The sequence below is a fragment of the Dioscorea cayenensis genome, chromosome 3, assembly GCF_009730915.1.
Source record: "Dioscorea cayenensis subsp. rotundata cultivar TDr96_F1 chromosome 3, TDr96_F1_v2_PseudoChromosome.rev07_lg8_w22 25.fasta, whole genome shotgun sequence".
In the NCBI taxonomy this organism is placed as follows: domain Eukaryota; kingdom Viridiplantae; phylum Streptophyta; class Magnoliopsida; order Dioscoreales; family Dioscoreaceae; genus Dioscorea; species Dioscorea cayenensis.
The window spans coordinates 18,863,790-18,873,911 of NC_052473.1; the positions used below are offsets into that span (position 1 = coordinate 18,863,790).

The 10,122-nt window shown below is 37.5% G+C and overlaps 2 protein-coding genes across 2 annotated transcripts; one reads left to right on the plus strand and one right to left on the minus strand.

The window, feature by feature from the left end:
• Window positions 1-652: 652 nt before the first annotated feature.
• On the plus strand, window positions 653-2,725 carry LOC120283850 (serine/threonine-protein kinase STY13-like). The gene is made up of 2 exons (XM_039290620.1): window positions 653-815; window positions 975-2,725. The coding sequence occupies exon 2, from the start codon at window positions 1,148-1,150 to the stop codon at window positions 2,054-2,056; it is 909 nt and encodes a 302-aa protein (XP_039146554.1). The 5' UTR covers window positions 653-815; window positions 975-1,147; the 3' UTR covers window positions 2,057-2,725.
• A 1,456-nt stretch (window positions 2,726-4,181) lies between these two features.
• LOC120251421 (uncharacterized protein MG269 homolog) lies at window positions 4,182-9,856 on the minus strand. The gene is made up of 9 exons (XM_039259945.1): window positions 9,521-9,856; window positions 9,386-9,436; window positions 9,056-9,283; window positions 8,500-8,592; window positions 8,347-8,402; window positions 6,995-7,106; window positions 5,795-5,953; window positions 5,317-5,586; window positions 4,182-4,382 (listed from the first exon to the last, which is right to left on the minus strand). The coding sequence occupies exons 1-9, from the start codon at window positions 9,632-9,634 to the stop codon at window positions 4,182-4,184; spliced, it is 1,284 nt and encodes a 427-aa protein (XP_039115879.1). The 5' UTR covers window positions 9,635-9,856.
• Between the last annotated feature and the right edge of the window lie 266 nt (window positions 9,857-10,122).

Genomic DNA, 10,122 nt, shown 5'->3' on the forward strand with positions numbered 1-10,122 from the left:
GAGAAACAAATTATTAGTATTAGTTTCCCAAAAATAAGCTGAGAATGCTTTAAGATAGATAAGAGCGCAAGAGCAGTTCCACTTTAACTCATGTTCCATCACTAGGCTCCCAAGAAAGGTACTACAAATCTCCGAGCCAGTTCTTTGACTGGTCTAAAGCAGACACACACCTGCAGCCTTGTTAAAAGCAATTAAAGCAAAATACAATTCTTCAAAACATGTAGTATTATTAATAAAATTTTTAAATATTATTTGTCTTATGCCTAAACAAACCCAACCTCTGTCTGGACCACATTGTCCCAAAAACCCAACATATTTATTTCTTCTTCTTTTTACAAAAACGTTCTAAAAAAAGCATTTTAATGAATAATAGACGATAGTCGCCTTTTTACGAATGAAACAAGATCTAAACAAGATCGAAACCCGGGATGCACGATGATATGATAATATGAGAATAATATAGGAATCTCGATGAGCAGTATGTAACAAGATGAGCAGTAACGTCTTTGTCGTGGGGAGATTTGAACCCTACTGACCTTCCCTTTACACTTTGATGTCATACCATCGACTATCCAATGGTTGACAGCATTTTAAATTTTATCGAGAGCAATTAGTTAAAAACTCAAGAGAAAACGACGACTTATTACTTCCCACTGGTCGTCTCCCCCTTGTCTCCATCGAGACCACGCGCTATTCATTCTCTTCTTCACCTCCCGTAAGTCTGCCCTCGTTTACCATCCTTTCCGACCCCAATTCGCCTTCCGCTTGGTCGCCGTGATCGATTCCTCTCCCCACCCAGGCATGATTTCGATGAGGTTTGTTCTCTCTCTCTCTCTCGTCCCCGATCGAGCGATTTATCGGTGTTCATTGCTTTCATTTGTCGGAAGGGTGAAAAATGCTTTTCAATCTCGATTTACATCGTGTTTTCAGAGCTTTTCTTGTATTAATTCCACTGCTTTTTGTGTCTGCTTTAGGGTTTTAGTCCAAAAAATCAAGCTTGGAACTTCCTTTGAAGCGATTTAAGCATCATTTTTTCTGCGAGGTATTTGAGTTTTGGGGGAGCTTCTGGTGCCGATATTGATAAAAAGATTTCATTTCTACGTCTTGTCTTGTTTTGAGATATTGGGCTCTCGATCATTTTGTCAATATGGTTGAGGGCGCCAAGTTCACAGGATTTATGGGTGCTATCCATGGAAATGACAACATGAACAGCTTCTATGACATGGTCCAATATCGGAAGCTCGGGGAGGGGTCCAACATGTCCATAGATAGCTTTGCAAGCCTTCAGACCAGCAATGGCGGCTCTGTCCCTATGTCCAAGGAGAACAGCAGTGTTGGCTCGAATGACTCGCGCACTGGAATCCTCCAATATCCTGGGATTCACTCTATCCCTGTCATCAATTATTCCTCCGGTCACAGTGTCCACCCTGGAAGGGTATCCCATGCTCTCAATGATGATGCTCTCGCGCAAGCTTTGATGGACCCCCGATACCCTACTGAGACCCTTCAGAATTATGATGAATGGGCCATTGATCTTAGAATGCTCAACATGGGAATGGCTTTTGCACAAGGGGCCTTTGGGAAGCTTTACAAGGGCACCTACAATGGAGAGGATGTTGCAATTAAGTTGTTGGAGAGACCCGAGAATGATCCAGAGAGAGCTCAGCTGATGGAACAGCAGTTTGCCCAGGAGGTAATGATGCTGGCCAATCTGAAGCACCCAAATATAGTCAGATTCATTGGGGCATGCAGGAAGCCAGTGGTTTGGTGCATTGTCACCGAGTATGCAAAGGGTGGTTCTCTCAGGCAGTTTTTAATGAAAAGACAGAATAGGTCCGTTCCACTGAAGTTGGCCGTCAAGCAGGCTCTAGATGTTGCCAGAGGGATGGTTTATGTCCATGGATTGGGTTTAATTCACAGGGACCTCAAGTCTGACAACCTGCTTATCTTTGCTGACAAGTCCATTAAGATTGCTGATTTTGGAGTTGCCCGCATTGAGGTGCAGACCGAGGGGATGACACCCGAGACTGGAACATATCGATGGATGGCTCCGTAAGTTCTTTGGCATTTATCATGGCCCTCTTTGTTTGCAATTGAAACCACCAAAAACATTGGTGCTGGACTTGTTTTGATTTTTTTTTTTTTTTTATAACTGTTGCATAATCTCTTGAACTTATTCATTCTTTATGATATTTTACTTGACTAGCTGGATGTGGTTTATAGGACAAGTGTTAGTGTTGTGTTTGAATTATTTCCATTTCTGTGTATACTCTATTATCATCTCATGTAGTTGTCATGGGCCAGCATCTACATCTCAGGGTTTAATGGCATTCTAAAATGAGGAAACAAGCCAACTTTTGGTTGTTTACTTTGTCTATAGTTTTACCACTATCATTCCTGCATTTGCTTCCATATCAGGATGCAGCATTAAATATGCAGACCTGGACTATTTTGCATACTTTAATACCTGTATTTTCCTGCTCAATACTCTTGGTGGCTAAATTATTGTTCATTCATTTTCTGCCACAAATATTTTTGCCACGGCATGTGGAGATTGATCCTTGTGTTACTTTTATGTTTTGTCATGCTGTTAATGAATGCGATATGCTACGTATATTTCTGGGGACAGTTGATCTTATCTCAAATTCCATCGTATTATGGTCATATGGTCAATGTTCATAGGTAGGAATGTTACCCTGTCTTTTTCCCCTGCAATTTTGAGCATGGGATCTTTTTTGTCGTATCCACAATGATGTACTATGCTTATATCTAACCTACTGATGGAATGAAAATGTCATACTGTCTAAGTGTTTCTAATTTACAAGTGTGGATTCTAGGATTATTTACACTTTATTTTTGCAGAAAATTTGCATATTATTATGTTAAATTGATGTAGAAATTCATCTCTGATTGATGTTTGGTTTCTCCACATCAGCTAAATTGTACTTGGATCGAGTCTGAGTTGATCATTGAGCAGTTTCAATAGACACTTCACACTTGTAATTTAGCCACATCTAAACTCATCAAGGACTTGCTAAATTTCCAAGGTTAAGTTAGCTTCAAAGGGGACTTTGACCGATGTTAATTTTCCTTTGAAGTCTTAAAACTAAATATTGTTTTTCTCTTTCTAAAGTTGGTTGATGATATTCACTTGATTCTCCTAATCCAAGATTGTAACTTTGCTCTTCACTCCCCTGTAACACATAACTAAAAATTGCAAGTTAATATAAAGTGTGAAAGGTACACATGATTTATGGCTTATCTTGATCAAACAGTACTTCATCATTGGTCACCTAGAACATGAATACAGATACTTTTGGGGAATAACAAGCATAAGTTGTATGAATAATTGATGCATAGATGACAACAACTAGTTCAACTAGGAAATTGTTAAACTCAAGTGATTGACCTCTTATATACCAGTTTCCTGCCCCCACTTGCCTCAGGTTCCTTCCATTTTAAGCTACAAATCTGAAATTTAGTCACATTAATTGTGGACCTTAGCCTAGTGTCAGCAACTAAAACTTCGATCTAGATGGTGAAAAGCCTCAATTATATCTTTGATCACTGGAGCCTGGTTTGAATTCTATTGCTAAATTTCTAAATTTCTTGGGAGTTTACCCATTATATCAATGTTGGCTTGTGAGGCTATTAATGGATCTAAGCAGTCGAGTCTACTGGCATTCATTAGTTATAAACATTTACCATTTTATGAAACTGCCGAATGTTGATTTCGTCAACCCCTATTTCCTTTCATTCTCATTTAGAACTTTGTTGAATCAAAACTGTTTTTTTCATATTTAATTTTTTGGTATTCTTTGATATCAGCTGTGACTGATTTGTAGTTGGTTTAATGTAAGACTAAAGGGTTTAGAGGCTTAATAACTAGTAGACGGGTAGTTCAGGCTTGAAGTTTGTGATTATGTTGGTTGTTTTGTTGACCTTATCTTTACTTGACCTCTGTTAGACAAAATTGACCAGTTGATCACATCTTCAATAGAAATCTGTAATTTGGCTACTGAGTCCAACTTGACTGGTTGGTCAAATAATGTTGAATACTAGTTAATACAACATTCATAGGCTATAAGTTCCCTCATGGCAATAGTGAGACTTCAAAACAATTTAGCTGTCTTTGGTTAGTTTCCAAATGACGCCTGATCATTTTGGACAGATCCAGTCAACTAATATTGACGTGTTGTAGTTGCCTGAAAGGTGTCCATATTGTGTGGAGAAAGAGATGCACTGTTTGAAGATGCTGGTTGTGGAGCGCTTTGTGGATGCATAACAAAAGGAGGCAATGGATTCACCTGGCCAGGAGGAACAAAACTACCCATCCTTATAATGGAAGATGGAACTACAGGAATGCCAGGGACATATTCAGCCTGTTTCACAGCAAGGAAATTCAGACTTGGGAGAAACTCATGTAATATTAAAACTCAAAAGAGGAATAAGGTTAAAACTCGTGGGTAAGGGAACTATGGGAATCAAGAGAAATTCAGACTGATGTAGCAAACAAATTCAGACTAAGGGGGGATATATGATATTCTAATCCGCCAAGAAGGTAAGGTTTACTCATTGAAAATTCCAATGAAGATACAACCAACAGAAGAAATAGAAATAAATGAAAAACTATTGAAGTATTTAACACTAAAATAATTATAACAATAATAATCAATTAATGAGAAGCTTGCAGCAAACAATGTCAATTACAAGTAATTTCATGACACAAGATTCCAAATATGGTTAGATTGAAATTCATAATCCATCATGTGTAGGCCAAACAATAATTGTGCTTTTGCCAGTTTAGCGGCATCAATGACAAGTATGCATGGCAGATGATACTGATCGAAGAGGATGCAAATCTGCAATCTTCACAGCAACTATATTAAGCCACTCGAACAAAAAGTGTAGCATTGCATAACCATGTTCTGCTTAAGTTATCAAATCACCAACATAATTGATGTTATCTCATTAAGATTAAAACACAGACCTCCCAAATGCAAACTGAAAACTAGGTCATCATTATATTTAAGGTCTGTTATTTAAATATTTCAAGGATAAGTTGATCTGTATATCAACCACAAACTGACTCATTTAGAGCTTAAACATGGATCTACAAATAATTAAGGCTGACAGTAAAATTAGCAATCTTATACAAAACCACAAGTTACAAATAAGGCCCACAGGAGATGGACTTTCACATCTAATTCCTGCCTAATACTGACAAGATATTTACTTGCTTCTGGAACAATAGAACAATAATATTCAAAAACTGCAAGAAATGAAAATTTAAACATCTTGTGATTTTCATTTTACCTTTGTAAAAGTGTTGGATGATGAAACAGAAGATGGTATATCATCCAACTTTCCATTGGGTGTTAACTTTGGGTTAACATCTGATGTACCACCATCATTAGTGGCATTGTTCTGGTTACCCTGACTTTGGACATAAAATGATGAATCCAAGGAACTTCTACTTGCTGACTGCGAACCATCTGATGTCACCCCATTACGCTCCCTTGCCTCAGTTAGCTCTAACTGAAGCTGTTGTATGGCTTGAAGATGATGCCTTTCCATATCCATAAACTAGCATTACAACAGAAGAAACAGAAGAAGCATTAAAAGTGAATGGTGATTGAACAAAGAGACAAGCTACACATGTTCCAAGTTCCAAGTCAGATGCTGTTCAGAACAAAATATATATGGATATACCAACATACATGACCTACCTCAATTATTCAAATATAGAGCACAGAAAGCAGAGAAGATAAGGTACTTTGCATAATAAACCAACCTGACGTTGAAGACTCATGTAATATTGATGGAACTGATCAACATGTTCTCGCAACTCAGCTTGCTGCAGAGCACCCATTTCCTGAAGACGTGCAATCCAAGCTTGTGCATCCTTTAACTGTCCATCCTTAAAAAGGATAGTATCCTGTGCAACCCTATGCTGCATAATGATGCTTTCTGTCATTATCTCGCTTAACATAAAATAGTGAAGTTTTGACAAGCATCAAATGATAGTAACTAATTAAATATTAGAAATCACAGAAACAAGAGCATATCTTAAAAAAAACTGTAGTTTTGCAACAAGGTCTGGAAATGGCAACACTTTTTCAGATTGTGGCAATCAAATAGAACAAGTTTGGCTTTTGTGCAAGCAAAATCTTCCAAAATCATGTCCCAAATAGCAATGTAAAGATTGTGAACTACGAATACTTATGCATGAATTGGAACAATAGGATTTAGAGACAGGTCCTTTATGTACGGCAATAGTGCTGTGAATTGAAGTTGATACAAAGTTATAACCATACTAACAACTTATACATGATTAGCAAAAAACTAGCAGCACATCACTGGCTTCAAAAAACTATGAAGCTGTTTCATCCAACTAGACAATCTTCTCTACTAGTTAATATATAACCCATGTGCATATAGATAATAAACTTGATCACTTAGGTCAAACTCTACTATGGATTTATAACTACATTTCCATTGACCCTCTCATCTTCCTTCTCCAGTTTCAGGTCATGGAAGAAGGAACTGAGAAGGAGGTATCAACAAAACTTTTACTACAGGACAGTTCTGTGCCCAAGGTTCTTTTCCACAACGTTAACATGGTTGTCACTAACAAGAAGCCTGAAGATTGATGCCATTCATAGTTTCATACACTTGCCAGTTTATGATGTTGTGCACACAACACAGCAAACATCTATGAACATACAGCTATACATGTCAATAAGTCAGCAAAATTAGCAAGAAACGCTCAAAAAAGGCTTTGAAACAATGAATTGAACTTAAAATGTGGTAATAAAATCAGAAAACAATTATTGACTAGTCTTAAATTCTTAACCTAAGAACATTCTTCAATGATTTAAACAAGGTGCAAAAGTTCAAAAATGCCTGAATCCATAACTGAAATATAAAACTACAGAAAAGTTTTATGTCATGGGCATTGCATAGAAAATACAGTAAGAATGAGAAGGGAAACCTGCTCCTCCAATGCAAGAAATTGACTCTCCTTTTCTTTAATATGTCCTTGTAGCTCATGGATTTGTTTCAAATGTTGCACTCTTTCTGCTTCCAAGTTATCACGTTCTCTTCTGCAAAGGAAAGATAAATGAAGTGACCCAGTTAATAGGTTGAAAATCATTTGAAGATTTCAATTTTTTTTTAATCAAGAGAAACTGATGATGCCCTCATCATAATATAATTTACACTGATCAGAGAAAAAAAACAATTTATGGTTTGTGTATACTAAACCAAACAAGATTCATAACAACAATTAAGTACTTACTCTTACATCAATTACATATGACATAAGACTCGGTGTTCTTATTAATCATTACATTGCAATATCAAGTGCAAATGCAGGTATTTTCTTATCGTAGATTAAAAATAAAAATTAAAAAAAAAAGAGAGAGAGAGAGAATAAGAAGTAAAAATTGGTGTGAGAAAGTTCAGCATGAATGAAAGTAATCCATAGGAAAGTATATGGAATGTCAACTATGAACTATCCCATAGAGATAACATGGCAATACACCACAAGTGAAGGAAGTTCAAGAAAAACTTCAATCAAATCACTTCCAGTACCTTAAAACTTAGCGGTCTGATGTCAATATTAAATGCTGAATAGGATGTATCTAATAAGGTAACATCAAAAAGGCCTGCACTGGCTCCTTTAGAATGTAATATTTTCCTAATACGTGCGAGACAGAAATATATCAGAAGGCAATTATGAAATCAACTTTATGAAGTAAATCAAGAACTTTGACAACATATTAACATATGCAACCACATATATAAGAATAGTAATTGGAACTGGTGACCACCAGAAGTCAGATTTAATGATATCCAAAGTAGTATTGAGGGAGTGGACTAGAGTAAGAATAGCATTCAAGGGATGTCATGCACAGGATTAAGAGTTCACATTTAATAGGGGAAGAAAAAGAAAGACATGCTTTGACAGAAGAAACTTCCCATTGGAGGTTCTTGCATTTGATACAGATTGAAGCAAAGTGAGCTTCAGAACTTGGAGGTGAATTTTAGGGGATAACACTAAGTGGAAATGCATATGTAAATGTACCCAGCACCAGAAGTACAATGTCATACAAGGAACTCAGCCATGAATAAGAGCCAAGAGAAGAAATAGCTCAGTCATCAAATGAATCAATATCACATTCCAACGATTAAGGATCTTGAAATACTATTAGAAAGTAATTTGTAAAGATTCCCAATGGCAAAGCACTAGGCAGTCATTAATATAATAAGATCTTTATCCAACAAAAATATCTAATTATATGGCTGATATTTCATATTGATGTCCAAAGGATCCCCATGTACCTGAAGTTGGCTAACTTCTCACTTTGCTCCCTGAGAAAATCCTCTTTTGCCCAAGCCTGAACAAATGATAGGAAGGAACCATGTGAATCTCAACAAAAAAACCTCTAGTTTCTCACTATTCAAAGAGCAAAGAGAATAGAAATAAAATCAGACCGCTTCACTGTTCACAGCATGTAGCTCTCTATCCTTCTCTTCAATCTTCAGCTCCAACTCACGAATGTGCTCTTCACTTTCACGAAGATTTTCCTGCGGAATTGCTCCAAGAGAGAATCATGACAAAGCATTCATTTTAATGAATTTGAACCATAATATGTATAAATCAATGCAAAGAAAAGGATTCCATTGCATTGGTTCAGAGAATTAAAAACCACATGCATACAGGACATATTGAGAATTAAATTTCATAAGAACTAAAGCTACACAACCAGTAAGGATGCAAAAGAAAAGGAAAAAAAAAAGCATGAATAGAATGTTTTCTCTAACAACATGTCTACCTTCATGGGTTTTCCATGGCAGAGGCTTGCTAATTGCAAACAAAAATGCTAATTTATAATGGTGCAGTTCACAAATTTAGCAACAGACCAAAGAATACAGTTCTATATGACTTCTAAAAGCTGACAGCAAATGGCATGAAACAAGAGTTTCTATAAGTGACTAAACCTCATTATCATCAAGCACCAAAGATTAAAACAACAAAAAAATACAAAACCTTTAGCTTGGCAGCAACACCGGATTGCTCCTTCAACTGCGCTTCGTAGTTGTTCTGCACATCAAGAATCTCTGACTTCACAATCACTTGCGCCCTGAGCTCAATCTCCATCCGCTGCAGTTCCTGCCGCTGCATCGAGATGTGATGGAGCTGCTGCTGAAGTGGGTCATCATTTCCACTGTCAATTCTGATCGAACAGAAATCAACATCAAGAGATCCCACTCCCTCCTGCACCTTCCACAGAATACAACCCTCAATGCCAAAGACCAAAACTTGGCAAGAAGAGAGACGCATAAGCAACACATCACAGCAGCATCAATACCCACATACCTCGAAAATCGTTCTTTCATCGGGCTGCCCCAATTTCACATGCTCCAAATCCTGAAATCCCAACACACATCCCGCATTAACTCTGCAAAACCCTAACCCTAGCCAACCAAAATCCAAAAAGAAAACGACACTAACCTCTTTTCCATTACGGAAGGAGTGATCGGAAGCAGCACGCCATTCCTTCCTCGGAGGTTGTGAAGACGAAGAAGCCACAGGAAGAGACCCGCCGCGCCCCGCGGCAGCATCCATAAGGATCGATCTCTTCCTCAAACCCTTCCAAACACCTCAGATCGAAACCCTCACGGAAAACACGAACAAAAACGCGGTGAGAAACCCTAGAATCAGATCGAGAGGATCAATGGAAACCCTAATCAATGGCACAAAGAGCGTTGGATTTCTCTAGGGTTTTAGCAGTAGAGATGGATGGGGTGATTAGGGATCTTGAGAGGAGGGGAAGGATGGGATTTGGGGGAGGCTCGAGAGGGAGTCTCCCGCCATCTATATATAGGGATTGAGGAGGATTACTTGTTGATTGGGGTGAGATTAATCGCGGTCCGATTACCGCCAGTACTTTTTAAACAGATCACAAATATGATATAAAGTCACCTACGCAGATGACTATTCACCCGGATGTTTGTTTATAGTCATAGATAATGATTCAACAACTATTGTTTATATGAATATTTTATATTTAAAATTCATGATTATTATGTATTACTATTCAACAACTATTGTTT